Below are 18217 nucleotides of genomic sequence, written 5' to 3' on the forward strand. Positions count from 1 at the left end.
TCTTGCAACGGGTATACAGAGAGGACCAGTTTACAGAGGAGTATGTGATGTGATGTGTCCTATAAGGAGCATTGGTGGAAAATCTGATGGCCGAATGGTAAAGAACATCTTGCCGCTCGAGAGCACACTTACCTGCTGATCTATAAATTATGTTTCGCATGGGTAGGATGGTCATCTGAATCAGGGGTTTGGCAGCTGGGGTGAAAGAGGAGTGATTACGATAGAGGAAACCAAGTCATGATTTAACTTTAGCTCGCAGCTTTGATATGTGCTGAGAGAAGGACAGTGTACTGTCTAGCCATACTCCCAAGTACTTGTATGAAGTGACTACCTCAAGCTCTAAACCCTGAGAAGTAGTAATCACAGCTACGGGGAGAGGGGCATTCTTCTTACCAAACCACATGACCTTTGTTTTGGAGGTGTTCAGAACAAGGTTAAGGGTAGAGAAAGCTTGTTGAACACTAAGAAAGCTTTGTTGTAGAGCATTTAACACAAAATCCGGTGAGGGGCCAGCTGAGTATAAGACTGTATCATCTGCATATAAATGGATGAGAGATCTTCCTACTGTCTGAGTTATGTTGTTGATGTAAATTGAGAAGAGTGTGGGGCCTAGGATTGAGCTATGGGGTACTCCCTTGGTGACAGGCAGTGGCTGAGACAGCAGATTTTCTGACTTTATACACTGCACTCTTTGAGAGAGGTAGTTAGCAAACCAGGCCAAAGACCCCTCAGAGACACCAATACTCCTTAGCCGACCCACAAGAATGGAATGGTCTACCGTATCAAAAGCTTTGGCCAAGTCAATAAAAATAGCAGTACAACATTGCTTAGAATCAAGGGCAATGGTGACATCATTGAGGACCTTTAAGGTTGCAGTGACACATCCATAACCTGAGCGGAAACCAGATTGCATACCAGAGAGAATACTATAGACATCAAGAAAGACATTCAGTTGATTATTGACAAGTTTTTCCAACACTTTTGATAAACAGCCCAAAATAGATGGATGACGGTATTAGTAAATCAACAAAATGTTGAATTTCCCCCCTCTCTAATATGTGTTATGTTAATATCCTACTACAAATTGTGTGCAATGGTAATATGAAAGCCTCTACCAGTTCAGTACACTCTAGTCAGTGTTTGTCTACATAGTAATCCAAGACTTACATTCTAAACAGTATGAAATACCAGTCTGCTGAGGCAACCCATGGTAAGGTGTGCTGGCTGCCTTAAATACAAATAGTCTGGCAGAAAGGCACCCTGCCAACACGCAAGTAGTGAGATGTCCTTACTCTTTCAACCATGACAGAGTTGTTCACCCACGATATGTAGACAAGTGACCTGACCCAAGCAGTGCTATCCTGGCCTGGCCTGGCCTGTCACTGCCCTGTCATACTATACCCTGTCCTTTCCTGCTCTGGCATGTCCTTAGCATGTGTTGCCAGTCTCTGTAGCGTCAAGGTTAGAGAGGTGGTCCAGTAACGGGAGGGTTGCCCTGCCCTGAAAGCAATACCCTGCCCTGACCTGTCCTTAGTGTGTGTTTGCCTACCCTGTCCTTTCTTTAGCATGTTGTCGTGTATTAGCCTATAATAAATATATGGTTAATTACAGTATTACATTATAACGTTAATAGTAATATTAGTATGCGTAGGTTGCCGTACCATAGTCAAGGTCAAAGTACATTATGGGAACGCACATGTGAATTCATTCTGTATTAATCTTGACGCTAAACAGCATGGCAGCGTCTTGCCTCATTAAATATACCACAGTAAATATTGGTGACGAGCGACAAAAATGTACTAAACTTGGGAGAAAAGACACAAATGTTGTTGGTACAGTGAGTACAATGGCCCAGTTTCGACGAATGGGATGAATTTAAAAACAACGTTGAGTTGTGGTCAGCGTATATTGAATGCATGGAACAATACATTGAAGATGACTAACAATTGATCCACATTGCTAAGTGTGATGGGTTCACAAATGTATGGAGTACTACGGAATCTATTTCAACCACAGAAACCTAAGGATGAAACTTTTGACAAGATTAATGACTTTCTAATGGGACACTTTGAGCCATTTCTCATTGCTGAAAGGTTTTGTTTAAAAAAAGCAGGTACAGTTACTCAGTTGAAACAGTGTGCAGTGCATTGTGAGTTCGGGGCAACACTGGAAGATTCCCTGTGTGACAGGTGTGTTTATTTAACTAGGCAAGTCAGTAAAGAACAAATTCTTATTTACAATGACGGCCTACCAGGGAACAGTGGGTTAACTGCCTTGTTCAGGGGCAGAACGACAGATTTTACTTTGTCAGCTCGGGGATTCGATCCAGCAACCTTTCAGTTACTGGCCCAATGCTCTAACCACGAGGCTACCTGCCACCCCAGGTTGCCTTATTAGCGGCATTCGAAACGAAGCATGCCAAAGAAGATCGCTATCAGAGGATAGACTGATGTTCGAGAGGGCTTTTGAGATTGAGCATAGAAACAGCGGACAGGGCCACTAAACAGCTGCGCAATATGGACAACGAGGGAGCTGTGGCGAGTTTTCACAAAGCACAAGACAACAAGGATCAAAAGAGGAAATGTTACCGTTGCAAGGCTAAGAACCACAATTCAAATGAATGCCATTTCAAAAGACAGTAAATGACAAGTTGTCATTCAGAGAAACTCTTACTGTGGATAAGAGAGATCTGAATATGGATTTGACACTGGAGCTGCAGTGAGCTAGCCTGGTGGACACATGACCCATGTGACTACACAGCGAGCTGTGACTTCGGGAGCTGGTGTCAGCCAGATTGGCAGTGAGCATCATTTCACAGAAACTGTATGAGAGTGCATTCCCACATCTGCCATTAGAGGGTGCACAAATCAAACTAAAGACTTATACAGGACAGAACATTGCTGTAACGGGACAGTTTACCACAAAAGTGAGCTATGAGGATCAAAGTGAGGATCTACCAGTCATAGTTGTTAACTGAGCTGGACCAGCTTTATGTGGAAGGAACTGGTTACAAAAGCTGAACCTTAACTGGAAACAAATCAAGCATGTGAGTACAAAAGAAATGCTTGAAAATGCTCAATCTATTCAGGAAGTGTTAGAAATGCACGTGGAAGTATTCACGGACGAGCTAGGTACAGCAACTATACTAGTGAAACCTGATGTGCCTCCTAAGTTCTATAAGAACCGTCCCTTTCCATTTGATAAAGAGCTAGAGAAGGCTGTCATACTCACACCAGTGAAACACAGTGACTAGGCCGCACCAGTAGTTCCTGTAGTGAAACGGGACAAGTCAATCCACTTGTGTGGAGATTATAAAGATACAGTGAACCAAGCAACAAACATTGAAATGTTTCCTTTGCCACGTATAGAGGAGATAATGACAACACTGTGGAGGAAAGGTCTTTTCAAAAAATCGCTCCGCCGCTGAAGGGTCTTGATGTGGTTGTCTACTTGGATGATCTGTTAATCACAGGCCAGAACAAAAAGGAGCACCTGAGGGACCTTCAAAATGTACTGCAACGTCTTCAGGAGAACGGACTCTGAGTGAAAAAGTCCAAATGTGAGTTTGGGAAAAAAGGGATCGAGTATCTAGGTCATGTGTTGGAAAACAGAGGAATTCACCCATCCACAGAGAAAATCAAAGCCCTCCAGGGGAGATGAATACCTTTCTGGGTCTTGTTAACTACTATGGACGTTTAGTGCCACAGGAGCACAGTTCTACCGCCACTGTACAGGTTGCTGAAAGACCAAGTGACCTGGTGTTGGAAACAACAGGAACAGGATGCCTTCAACAAATGCAAAGACCTGTTAACGAGTGATCAGGTTTCAGTCGACTATGACTCAAAACTACCCATTATCTTGACATGTGATGCATCTGCGTACGTTATTGGAGCCATCATACAGCACATTATGCCAAACGGAGATGAATATCCCATTGCGTATGCATTCAGGACGTTATCCCCAGCCGAGAAGAAATACTCACAGATTGAAAATGAATCCTTGGGACTAACCTATGGAGTAAAAAAGATCCATCTGTATCTGTGGGGGAGACAGTTTAACCTATTGACTGATCACAAACCCTTACTACCTTGTTTCGGGAGAACAAGAGCCTCCCTACGATGACTGTTGCAAGCATCCAATGGTGGGCCATCATCTTGTCAGCGTATGACTACCGAATTGCTTATCGCAAATCAGAACACCACAGCAACGCTGATGGTTTATCACACTTTCCCTTAACTGAGATCAGTGAAGCAGGAACCGATCGCTACACATTTTTTTATATGACACATTGAAATGTTTCCAGGTTAAAAAGACAAATTCTCTTTTAGTTGTTTACATTTAGACTTGGGCGGTATACCGGGGTACTTGGAAATAGCCACAGGATGGTTTTTCAGTACAATTAAAACAATTTATTCAATTTTTTCAACAACCAAACAAATATTTGTAGCTACTTTTTAAGTAAATACCTGCAGTCAACTTGTACAATACGTTAGGAGATGAAGCAGATCGCGTTCTTCATTTCACCTGTAACATTATTTTACATTATGAAGCTTACCATATTTCCCCAGAACGGTTCAGCCAGACACTTGCTTGTTTGTAAATAGCACAATGGGAGAAGGTGGGAGCAGTGAGTCCAGCTGTGTAATTGTCAGGGGTCGCGTTTTATATTGAAAGTCAACAGTATTTTTTTGCTTCAATAGAGTGATTAGGGACTTGGAACTATAGTTTTCCTTCACAGAAAATACATTAGTCCAACACATTTGGGAGAAAATTGCTGTCACGTCCTGACCAGTATAAGGTTAATTGGTATTGTAGTTTGGTCAGGACGTGGCAGAGGGTATTCGTTTTATGTGGTTCGGGGTGGTGTGTTTTGTTGAAGGGGCATTTGGTTTAAGTATTCCGGGGTTTTTTGGGCACTGTTTGGTTTTCAGGTATTCTATGATTTTGTCTAGTATGTCTGTTTCTATGTTTGGTTAATTGGGGTTGGGACTCTCAGTTGAAGGCAGGTGTTGTCTATCTGCCTTTGATTGAGAGTCCCATATATTAGGGTGTGTTTGTGTGTGTGATTTGTGGGTGATTGTTCTGTGTTGAGCCTATGCTTTGCAGACTGGCAGTTTATCGGTCGTTTCCTTGTTTGTTGTTTTGTATTCGTTTTGATTTAATTAAATGTTCAAAATGAACAACTGCACACCTGCTGCGTATTGGTCTACATTCTCAGATGACGATTTCGCATTATCGTCAGAAGACGAAGATAATTGTGACAATTGCTTAAATTTCATCAGATGACAACAGAAGTGCAATGATATTTGGCTGGCAGCCACACAAGTAAATTAGCTTACAATGAAAAAGCAAGGTCTTTTTTGCAAAAACAATGCTTGGCCTTCTTATTTCTAATGTTTATCATAGAAATAATGGAGTCAGCTACATTTCCAAATGTTTTGCTTAAAGTTAGTCTTGAATTTTACCTGAGAAAAGTAGGTTGGCTACACCGAGAAAAGTAGCTAAACATCAGTCAAAGCACTGTCTGCTGACAGAATGCCCGTTCACTCATTAGAGTGGAGAAGTGCTAAAGAAGCACAAAATGAGTTTGATACCGAGCAGAAATTACATTAGATCTGCTTTTACAAAATGCAGAAATAGATTTATGTGTTTTATATTATTATGCGTTAACGCGACCCATAAGTTTAACTTTATAGGTATCTAATTAAGTTATTGAATTAATAATGTGACGGGGCATCATATTGTTTAAGATTTCTACCATGTTTGAGAAGTCAAAGCCCTTGGATAAGTAATCTGTACAGCTGCCACTGCTATCTTTTGATATCCTTACGTTTTTTTCTCCTCTCTGTTCTTGGCCCGTCTGCTCCTCCCCCATCTTCTCGGAGCAGAGCAGGCAGGCCCATTGCCCTAGCGACTCCAGACTCCACACAGACACAGCTGTCAGAGCCAGTACTGTTCTTCCTTCAGACAAGCATGCATCAAAACTGTTTCACTTCGCACAATGTCTCTTGTTGTCATTCGCTTGTAAATGTCCAAACTAACCAAAAATGACATTTGGTAGCTCCTACCTATATATGTATAACTTTATGAGCTGGATTGCCTTTTGGAATTATTAGTCAATTTAGCTAGCAGCCTCCATTTTATTCTATTTAACTAGGCAAGTCAGTTAAGAACAAATTCATATTTACAATGACAGCCTAGGAACAGTGGGTTAACTGCCTTGTTCAGGGGTAGAACAACAGATTTTTACCTTGTCAGCTCAGGGATTCGATCTTGCATCCTTTCGGTTACTAGTACAATGCTCTAACCACTAGGCTACCTGTCGCCCCATGGAAATTTGCTATTACTTGTGCTAATTGTTCTAGCATTCTGGTAACAGACACCCAATAATATTTTCTGCGCCCCCTTGTGTACTAAGCCGGTAATACCATAAATCCCGGGATGAGAGAAGGACGGTATGACAATATGAAAATCTGGAAACCGCCCAACCCTATTTACAGTATAAGTATTTAGTGGGGATCATTTGTTACTGAATCTCAGACTAAAAGGGGGATGATGTAGTGCATTAGCCTATAATAATAACAAAAATATAAATGCAACATGCAACAATTTCAAAGATTTTATTGAGTTACAGTTCACATAAGGAAATCAGCAACTGAAATACATTCATTCGGCTCTAATCTATGGATTTCGACTGGAAATACAGATATTCATCTGTTGGACACAAAAAAGGAAGAGGTGTGGGTCAGAAAATGAGTCAGTATCTGGTGTGACCAGCATTTGCCTCATGCTGCGCAATACATCTCCTTCGCATAGAGTTGATCAGGCTGTTGATTGTGGCCTGTGGAATGTTGTCCCACTCCTCTTCAATGGCTGTGCAAAGTTTCTGGATATTGGCGGGAACTGGAACACGCTGTCGTACACGTCAATCCAGAGCATCCCAAATATGCTCAATGGGTGACATGATGAGTATGCAGGCCATGGAAGAACTGGGACATTTTCAGCTTCCAGGAATTGTTTACAGATCCTTGCGAGACGGGGCTGTGCATTGTCGTGCTGAAACATGAGGTGATGGCTGCTGAATGAATGGCACGATAATGGGCCTCAGGATCTCATCACGGTATCTCTGCGTATTCAAAAGGCCATCGATAAAATGCAATTGTGTTCGTTGTTCGTAGTTTATGCCTGCCCATACCATAACCCCACAACCACCATGGGCACTCTGTTCACAACATTGACATCAGCAAACCGCTCACCCACACAAAGCCATGCGGTTGTGAGGCCAGTTGGATGTTCTGCCAAATTCTCTAAAACGACGTTGAAGGCAGATTATGGTAGAGAAATTAACATTTGATTCTCTGGCAACAGCTCTGGAGGACATTCCTGCAGTCAGCATTCCAATTGCATGCTCCCTCAAAACATGAGACATCTGTGGCATTGTGTTGTGTGACAAAACTGCACACTTCAGAATGGCATTTATTGTCCCCAGCACAAGGAGCAACTGTGTAATGATCATACCGTTTAATCAGCTTCTTGATATGCCACACCTGTCAGGTGGATGGATTATCTTGGCAAAGAAGAAATGCTCACTAACCAGGATGTATACAAATTTGTGCACACAATTTGAGAGAAATTTGCTTTTTGTGCATATAGAACATTTCTGGGATCTTTTATTTCAGCTCATGAAACATGGGACCAACACTTCACTTTAGAGAGGTGGATCCTTAACTGAAGGTTTGCCCTGCTCTGACCCTAGTAGTACTAATATATTCTACTCTGACCTGCCTTCATTTCCCTGGCCCTATAATACCCTACTCTGACCTGCCTTAATTGCCCTGGCCCTATCATACCCTACTCTGACCTGCCTTAATTTCCCTGGCCCTATCATACCCTACTCTGACCTGCCTTAATTGCCCTGGCCCTATCATACCCTACTCTGACCTGCCTTAATTGCCCTGGCCCTATCATACCCTACTCTGACCTGCCTTAATTTCCCTGGCCCTATCATATCCTACTCTGACCTGCCTTAATTTCCCTAGCCCTATCATACCCTACTCTGACCTTCCTTAATTGACCTGGCCCTATGATATCCTACTCTGACCTTAGAGTTAACTGCTGCCCTGGTGTAACATGCCTGACCTGACCTGGTCATGTCCTTAGAGTGTATATCAAGACTACCAGCAGACCGCATGACTCACCTAAATGACTTAGTAATATAATCTGGTTATATCTGGTTATAGGCTGACTGGTGATGTGACCTGTGATCAGGGCCTGGGGTAATGAAAGCGTGCTAGTAGCTGGGTGGAAAAACAGGACAGTGCAGGGTTTTGGGTTTAGTATCCACAGACAGACAGGGCCCTGAAAGTTGTTCTTCTACTAGTCCGGCTCATGACAGCGAGCTGGGTGAAGAGACGGAGAAGACAGATATGCCACTAAGAGCACACTTTTATCCAAAGCCACCTACAGTACAGTGAGTGCATAGGGAATCAATTCCTACCAACCGAGCCACAGGGACCATAGAGTTTAGTATATCCACTGAAGGTTGCCCCATCACTGCAGGAATACAACCACAACCTTGGCATTGCAGGGTGTTTTGTTGACAGGTTTGGTCTAGTTTCTACTAACTGACATTGTCCTATTCCTAGCCAGCTCATCAGAAAACTCACTGAGGAACTTAACGACCTGGTGCCTGGTTGGTTGACAGACACACAACGTTTGATGTTGTTTAAATACCAAATCTCCCGTGCAGAGCTGCTCTCATATGGAAAATGTGATCTCTTACTTGCATAATTTATATTGCACAAACAGGAGTTGTTTCTATGAGGGAGAAAAGTAAATAGAACATTTCTGGACATAATTGGACAATAGGAGGGGTGTTGTTGGTATCACCATCTGTTTTGAGAAAGAGTTGTAATGGTACGGAACACACAGACACACACACACACACACACACACACACACACACACACACACACACACACACACACACACACACACACACACACACACACACACACACACACACACACACACACACACACACACACACACACACACACACGAAGCATGTTCTCCCAGGCTGCTACAGTCAAATATGCAAAATGGTGTGAGGGTAAGAGGCACCACCACTTTATAAATCAGAGACTGTCTGGCTATTCATCATTTACTACTTTCAACAGATGCCATTACATTTTGATTTAGAAGACTTAAGCGTCGCTTTGAAAATTGCAGGTGTGTAATCTGCATTTTACTTTGTAGCAATTACACAGCACTTTACCTTTTGAAAAACAATCCCACTGAATTGACATTTTAACAGATGAATTCCAGGATGGTTAAACTAAATAAACAGCCAGTTAATCTAAACAATGTGATTGTGATGGGTTTTCCAGTCCCCTCATCATCAGCAACATTCTGCTTCGCTTTGTGACTCTCTGATTTCTGTTATGTTTATTGGTGTGCTTGTTTGTTGTACACTGCAATTCAGCTTTAAGCTGCCAATGTATACATAATAAACTAAACGAAGCTGCATCACCCACGGCTGTGATGTTGTGAGGACGGTTTGCCAACAACTCCCTGATGACTTCATTCAAACAAATATCCTTTCAGAATGACCTGCCAAATATGAATACATAACAGGATGTCATGTGGCCCCTGGCTCAAACAGAAAACATTACTCACTCAGAGTAAATAACAAACTTCCCCCAGAAAGACGATGCTAAACATATTCTGGCCTAAAACAACCCTGAATGAATATGAGTAACTGCACGGAGAAGTTAATCGAGTTTGGTTACCTACAATGAACTTGACCGCAGTTGCTGTAATCGCATGAACAATATTTTGAGAGAAAAATATTTTTTGAAGATGTGAATACTGCCATCTGGTGGAATGCTTGGTTAAGGTTTGTTTCACGGACCCTGAATCCCAAATTAACCCCAGCCCTCATCCAACTATTCCATCTGGCCTAGCAGAGGGCAAGATGGGGCAACCATTATAATTTTTACACCTATGCGATCCTATCAAATCTACACAAGTTCCTAGGCAGTAGGGGCTAGCAGTTGGTTTGGGGAGTGAGGGCACTAGGATAAAAGCTCCACTGCAGTTTATGCAATTGAATATGAGTGAACAACAAGTCCATGTCTAAGGGAAAGGGAAAGGGGTACATACTGTGATTAAGTTATCAAAAGGCTGTTGTGATGATGAGTGAGAAGAGACCCATCTACATGAAGCCATGAAGCCTTGCTGTGGAGGCTGCCGAGTTGACCCAGTTAGTTGACACTGTGATACACAGAGAAACTGTAGAAGAGACGAGGACATCATCAGTCCCTCCAAACCAGAGACTGTGTGCATGCATGCGGTGTGTGTGTGTGTGTGTGTATCATCAGTCCCTCCACACCAACACCACAGGCCTGTTTCCAGTCCACCAGCTGTAATTACATACGTCTGGCTCAGACTACCCAAATAATGTCATGACTCTTTAAAGTTTCAGTGAAACAACAGACACTCCTGATGTGTTTAAAAATGTAGCTGAGGCTCAACTGCCGCCTAACTGCTGTGTGATCGTCACATCCAGCTCGTCACTCATCACATCCAACTCGTCACTCATCCCATCCAGCTCGATAAGAAGACATCCACTCTGATCTAACTAAAAAAGAACAGCTGTGTGTCGACTGACAACAAAAGGAGTCAAAATCTCCTATTTCTACTCAGACAAATCATGCGCATTAGTCTATCATGTTGTGCTCCGTTAGTGATGATGCTAATAATGATCGCCGTCTTCTGGTAGATGGAAAGGCTTTCCCAAAGTAGCCTACCTATCAGAATGATAACATGATTATTTGCATCCATCCCATTGCGATTTGTGCAGCAAGCTCTGCAATTACACGTGTGCTACAGAAACACTGCTAACCAAACAAGTCTCTTCCTGGTGCACACGTGAATTAAATGGTATATACACCCAATAATGAACTTTTCTTAGATTTTTCCCAGACCTTAAAAGTAGTCTCCTGGTGTGGTTTAAGCATTGTTGTGGACTTAGAACATCAAATTTAGTTGTTTTTCTATTAAAAAAGTGTGATTTTGAGAGGGAGGGAAAAAACAGAAAACTGGAGAAAAAATGTATAAATAAATTGGCAAAATGTTTACAGATTTTATAGGGCCCTACATTACATTCCATTATGTCACATTCATTATGTACACAGTGACCGGTATTCACTACATTAAACCCCCCCCTACACACAGAGTACACAGTGACCGGTATTCACTACATTAAACCTCCCCTTACACACACAGAGTGACCGGTATTCACTACATTAAACCCCCCCTACACACAGAGTACACAGTGACCGGTATTAACTACATTAAACCCCCCCTACACACAGAGTACACAGTGACCGGTATTCACTACATTAAACCCCCCCTACACACAGAGTACACAGTGACCGGTATTCACTACATTAAACCCCCCCTACACACAGAGTACACAGTGACCGGTATTAACTACATTAAACCCCCCCTACACACAGAGTACACAGTGACCGGTATTAACTACATTAAACCCCCCCTACACACAGAGTACACAGTGACCGGTATTCACTACATTAAACCCCCCCTACACACAGAGTACACAGTGACCGGTATTAACTACATTAAACCCCCCCTACACACAGAGTACACAGTGACCGGTATTAACTACATTAAACCCCCCCTACACACAGAGTACACAGTGACCGGTATTAACTACATTAAACCCCCCCTACACACAGAGTACACAGTGACCGGTATTCACTACATTAAACCCCCCCTACACACAGAGTACACAGTGACCGGTATTAACTACATTAAACCCCCCCTACACACAGAGTACACAGTGACCGTTACACAGATGTTATTGTGACCGGTATTCACTACATTAAACTCCCCTACACACACAGATGTTTACATTTACATTTAAGTCATTTAGCAGACGCTCTTATCCAGAGCGACTTACAAATTGGTTATTGTGACTGGTATTTACTACATTAAACCCCCCTACACACACAGAAGTTATTGTGACCAGTATTCACTACATTAAACCCCCCTACACACACACACACAGAGTGACCGGTATTCACTACATTAAACCCCCCCTACACACAGAGTACACAGTGACCGGTATTAACTACATTAAACCCCCCCCACACACAGAGTACACAGTGACCGGTATTCACTACATTAAACCCCCCCTACACACACAGAAGTTATTGTGACCGGTATTCACTACATTAAGCCCCCCTACACACACAGAAGTTATTGTGACCGGTATTCACTACATTAAGCCCCCCCTACACACACAGATGTTATTGTGACCGGTATTCACTAAATTAACCCCCCCCCCTACACACACAGAAGTTATTGTGACCGGTATTCACTACATTAAACCCCCCCTACACACACAGAAGTTATTGTGACCGGTATTCACTACATTAAGCCCCCCTACACACACAGAAGTTATTGTGACCGGTATTCACTACATTAAGCCCCCCTACACACACAGAAGTTATTGTGACCGGTATTCACTACATTAAACCCCCCCTACACACACAGATGTTATTGTGACCGGTATTCACTACATTAAACCCCCCCTACACACACAGATGTTATTGTGACCGGTATTCACTACATTAAGCCCCCCCTACACACACAGAAGTTATTGTGACCGGTATTCACTACATTAAACCCCCCTTACACACACAGAAGTTATTGTGACCGGTATTCACTACATTAAACCCCCCCTACACACACAGATGTTATTGTGACCGGTATTCACTACATTAAACCCCCCCTACACACACAGAAGTTATTGTGACCGGTATTTACTACATTAAACCCCCCTACACACACAGAAGTTATTGTGACCGGTATTCACTACATTAAACCCCCCCTACACACACAGATGTTATTGTGACCGGTATTCACTACATTAAACCCTCCCTACACACACAGATGTTATTGTGACCGGTATTCACTACATTAAACCCCCCCTACACACACAGATGTTATTGTGACCAGTATTCACTACATTAACTGGCTGCTGTACTGTAGCATGAAAAGCTTTCTCGCATGAGCTGCCTGTGAGGCCTGCAGCACTTTTCCCCCTAATTGCTATTTATTGAGAGTATGTGGGGCACCAGCACAGAGGGTTGATGTTGCTGCTGCTGTGGGGTGTGTATGTGTGCGTGTCCGTGTTTGCATGCGTGCATGCGTGCCTGTGTGTGTGGGGGTGTGGGGGTGTGTTACAGCAGGAAGGACCCAGGCCATGTGACGCCTAACCCCTCCCTCCGATCTCCCAGGGGCACCAGCTGTCATGGCTGGGACAGTCCACAGACCTTGTCTCCACACACACACACACACACACACACACACACCACTATGATGGAAGCACAGATAAGCTCCTCTGATAGGGAAAGTACACACTCAACCCTTCCTCTACTACTCTAAGCACCACTGTCACTATCACTAACACTGTGACCCACTCCATCACTCTGTCCTGTCAGCCTGGGAGGATATAGAGGAGATAACGTGTTTGACTCCATCTATACAACTGTAAATCAATCCGAATTCAACCTCAAGGCATGTACATCATTCAAGAATCAGCCTCACTGCATTGTAAACCATTCAACTACAGTGTGCTAAATGTCTGAACACCAGCTGTCAACATGTTTTTCATGGCCATATTGCATAAACTTGGATTATTAATCAAACTTCAGATAAAATGACACTGTCACTATATTACAACTCAGGCATTTAAAACAACATACTTGTTGTTTACCAATGAATTTGCCTTGTCTGTTCAAGTCTTGATTTTTAAATTGCAATGCAATTTAAGTTACACACATTCTTTAAGCCAGGCTGGAAAGACTACCTTTATCCTCTGCCTACGGAGCATTTGTTTTGCTCCAGTCTGAGCAGAACAGAATCAAGTCAACAGAACATTTCTACAGCCAGGCACTAAACAGTCAAGATGAGTGTATTTAAACAAGGAGTAAAAAACCTGGGCATCGCACTAATCACTAAGCACTAATCACTAATCACTAAGCACTAATCACTAATCACTAAGCACTAATCACTAAGCACTGTTTCATGAAATGAGTGTGCTCCTATCTTATATGAAATCCTCTGTTTTAACAACTACAAACAACTTATGCAAAAGTGAACGTCACCCATAGGTCAACACAGAGAATTTGGCCCTCAGTCAAATAATATGTAAAATCAAAAGGATATGAAAATCCTTAGGCCACTACTGGTGAGAGTGTGGAGGCAAAGATTACAGCATTAGTAAACAGAGCAGTGCTACTGAAAACAACACACATACACACACTGACTGCCATGGCAAAGGACTAAAGTATTTCATAATAGACACCTCAAACTCCCAGCAAACGGACTGATTTATTTCTCTCTATCGCCAGCCACTGTAGACATAGAAAGGTTAACATTAATATTCATTTTCCCAACTAATAATATAAAAGGACCTCTGAGCAAACTTTGTTAAACCGAGCAGTGAAAGAAAACAACAAAATGGCTGAGAGGGATGACGAAGCCATGCGTGCATCCCAAACGGCACCCTACTATGTATTTAGTGCACTACTAACCAGGGCCCATAGGCACTATATAGGGAATAGGGTGCCATTTGGGATACAGTCTTGGTTCTGAGTCAAATGCTGCAAACTAACTCAGCATGCATCACCATCACCTCTAGTCTGTTTACGCCTCTAGAAGAGAGAGTACTACCGTCCAGGCCTTGTTATTTCTACAGAGTTATCTGTGGGTGTAGGAGGGTGAGCCAGGGCTAGTCAGAACAGACCTCTTAGTCAGGTCTCTCTTTCAGGCGGTCTCTCGTCTGACCTTAATGGGACTCCCCGGTTACAGGGGTCAATTGTTTTGGTAAACAGCTGAGGGATGGGGCTCGAGAAATGTAACCAAACAAATATTTTTTAAACATTGACAGAAATTCACTGCAGCCCTACCTGTACTGCTGCTGGTGGTGCCTCTACTGAGGCTCAGTGTAGAGGTGGGTAGAGACCCAGTAGCTGGTGCCGGAGACTCCCCATTGTTCAGCTGTTTGACCCTCTTCAGGTGGGACCTCCCGTTGTAGTGCACCTGGGCCTGAGCCTGGGAGTTCAGCTGGATGTTACACACCTCACACATCGAGTAGAACAGCTTCTTCTTCTCCTGCTGCTGTAGCTGTAGGTCCATGTTTATCTGACCCTGGCCGTTGGTGGTAGGCTCCATCCCTGTGAGCTGATTCGGCTCCAGACAGCCTCCGAACGGAAAGGCCATCCGGCCATGCTCTATGAAGTGGGCCGGACTCAGCGGTGTCTTCATACCTGCAGAAAACAATGACAACAGTGGATTAGAATGACAGACTTTGCTACTGGAAAGCAAGCATGGTGCAGGCATGCACACTTGCACGTTCCCGCACACACATGGACAGACGGATGGACACACACACTCACGTACAAAACACACACACACACAGCCATGGCAAATACTCACATCCTCCTTGAAACATCACTCTCCAATTAAACATAAATAAATTAATATTTAGGCTACATTCTACAGATTGTAAAATACAGTGCTGAATCAGGGTCTCCCTCTCCTGTGGAAGCAACAGACAACTGTGACTGTGTTAGAGGAGCAGTGGACCCCGAGCGGGTGTCTGATTCTGAATCTCTATTCTTTCCTGTTGTAGAGCTAGAACTCAGCTCCACCTCTGATAGTGTAGCTATACTGTCTGACAGTCTGGTGCCACAGCATCATTCAGCCTTTCTACCTGTGGAGCCGGGATGGGGCGAGGCTGCTGTCCAGACCTGGGTTCAAATAGTATAAGAAATCATTCAAATATTTTATCTGCACTTGATTGAGCTTGACTGACACGATGGATCCAATGGAATAGTCTACAGACTGCAATCTCTGCCTATCTGGCACTCCGGGGCAGGCTCAAAGAAACGCTGAAAGTATTTGAGAGATTTCGAATACTATGTGAATCCAGCTTTGCTGGTAAGTGACCTCCTGTGCCCATCTGTTTCCCTCGCGCTGTGTGTGTGTGTGTGTGTGTGTGTGTGTGTGTGTGTGTGTGTGTGTGTGTGTGTGTGTGTGTGTGTGTGTGTGTGTGTGTGTGCCCTCGCAGAGGAAGCAGAGGGGGATAGAGCCCAATTCACATGTCCACTGCCCAGGGTGTTACACAACCCTCAATTGCAGCACAGACACTGGACGGGACATACGACAGAGCGGGCAGTCTCTCAATCCCCAGACACGACAAAACAACCCATCAGCTTAGATCCACATTTGAAGCTAAATATTTCAAATGGTGAATTCTATATATATCCCCATCCAACCCAGACACAGCAACACACAGCTTACATTTACTTCTATCAGCATTCAAAGCTGAAATATTTCAACTAGGTGAAGTGAATTGTATCCCCATATAGTATTACATTTGTCATGGTTGATTAATGAGTTGCAACTCTGGACATCGCAGTGGTACTACAGCTCCGGAGTGCTGACATAGGCACCGAGAGGATGAAAAATGTCTTGCTGTATTGAACTGGGAATTACTGTATACCTAAAACCCACAAAATATCCCTTTGTAAGCGCAAAGAAAATAATTTACGTTCACATTAATACTGCATTTTCAGCAGCAAATCTTTAAACATACAATACTTATTGTATGGTATCTGGCCAGGCACAAGGGTAATCTGTATCCATGGTATGATGTCTGGATGAAAAGGAAAAGCAGCAGAAGCTTCTGATTGACCGGAATTCTGATTGACCGGAACTTCCACTTGCAGTAGCTTCCTGTGTATGATACTGTATGGGTGCGTCCAAAATAGCACCCTATTCCCTATGGGCCTTGGTCAAAAGTAATGCACTATATTGGATATAGGATGCCATTTGGGACACATCCTGTGTCTGTGAGGCTGTAATGAATAGGGAGGCTGTATTATGAGGGTGAAGCATTCGTGCAGTGTGGCCATGTTATGTGTCCCTCTCACTGGACAGTAAAATAATCCGTCTTCACACACACACACACACACACACACACACACACACACACACACACACACACACACACACACACACACACACACACACACAATCCCTCTGACACAGACTGGGTAATCTCTATGGGCAGCTGCAGGCCTCTAATACCGACAGATAAACTTCCTTCACAAACTTCCTCAGGGCACGGTGCTGTGGCCATTCAGCTTAATTTATTACCAACCCCTTCCCTCAGCACACTTTTCATTTTCCACCACAGTCAAGTAAGCAAGGCAAGCACAGCGAAAATGATCACCATTCAATAGGTTGTGTAAATATCCACAACTTTCTCTGTAATAGCAAAGTTGGTGTATTCAGTGGCTTGGCCTAGTTAGATGAAGTAAGGAGAACACACTGAGAAGGAAGGGATGCTGCAGTGCTTTGTTGAGGCTGACTCTGTGGAAAGATATCGTGTGTGTGTGTGTGTGTGTGTGTGTGTGTGTGTGTGTGTGTGTGTGTGTGTGTGTGTGTGTGTGTGTGTGTGTGTGTGTGTGTGTGTGTGTGTGTGTGTGTGTGTGTGTGTGTGTGTGTGTGTGTGTGCCCTCCTCCTTCTCCTTCCAGGAGATAACAGATGAGATTACCAGAGAGAGCAGCGTTCCTTGCTGCAGGGTCGAGGAAAGAGACAGATCTGACTGAGTGTGAGTGTGGGGGAGCTAAAAGGGGACAGGGGGCCAGACGGAGCTAGGGGACCAAGGAGGGCCAGGAAGACAGGGAGCTGGGGGAGCTAAAGAGGGACAGGGGGCCAGACGGAGCTAGGGGACCAAGGAGGGCCAGGAAGACAGGGAGCTGGGGGAGCTAAAGGGGGAGCTAAAGGGGGACAGGGGGCCAGACGGAGCTAGGGGCCCAAGAGTACCAGGAAGACAGGGAGCTGGGGGTTACTGGCCCAACGCTCTAACCACTAGGTTACCTGACGACATCACAAACAGCAACTAGGAAATGGGCCTACTACAACTTCAAATGGTACTCCGCTCCCTGAGTATTTTGAGTTATTGGTATGGCATTGCATTGGTGTTATAACAATCCTTACGACATCAACTACCATGTCATAATCTTTCTACTTTCTCTTTGAACCAAGTAAAGATGTTCAGCCTGATAATGCATCTGTTTAAAATCCTAAGGGAGTTCAGAAAAATAATTAATC

The 18217-nt window shown here is 43.7% G+C and overlaps 1 protein-coding gene across 2 annotated transcripts in view; it reads right to left on the minus strand.

The window, feature by feature from the left end:
* The window catches only part of LOC106586462 (zinc finger protein 385B), a 173274-nt gene that overhangs the window by 129458 nt on the left and 25599 nt on the right, over window positions 1–18217 (minus strand). For both annotated transcript variants that reach the window (XM_014173811.3, XM_014173809.3), the window contains exon 2: window positions 15003–15362. In XM_014173811.3, coding sequence (XP_014029286.1) covers window positions 15003–15360 — 358 coding nt within the window. In that variant the 5' untranslated portion in view covers window positions 15361–15362. The remainder of the gene's footprint in view (window positions 1–15002; window positions 15363–18217) is intronic.

Source organism: Salmo salar, chromosome 25 (genome assembly GCF_965601325.2).
Source record: "Salmo salar chromosome 25, fSalSal1, whole genome shotgun sequence".
Lineage (NCBI taxonomy): Eukaryota > Metazoa > Chordata > Actinopteri > Salmoniformes > Salmonidae > Salmo > Salmo salar.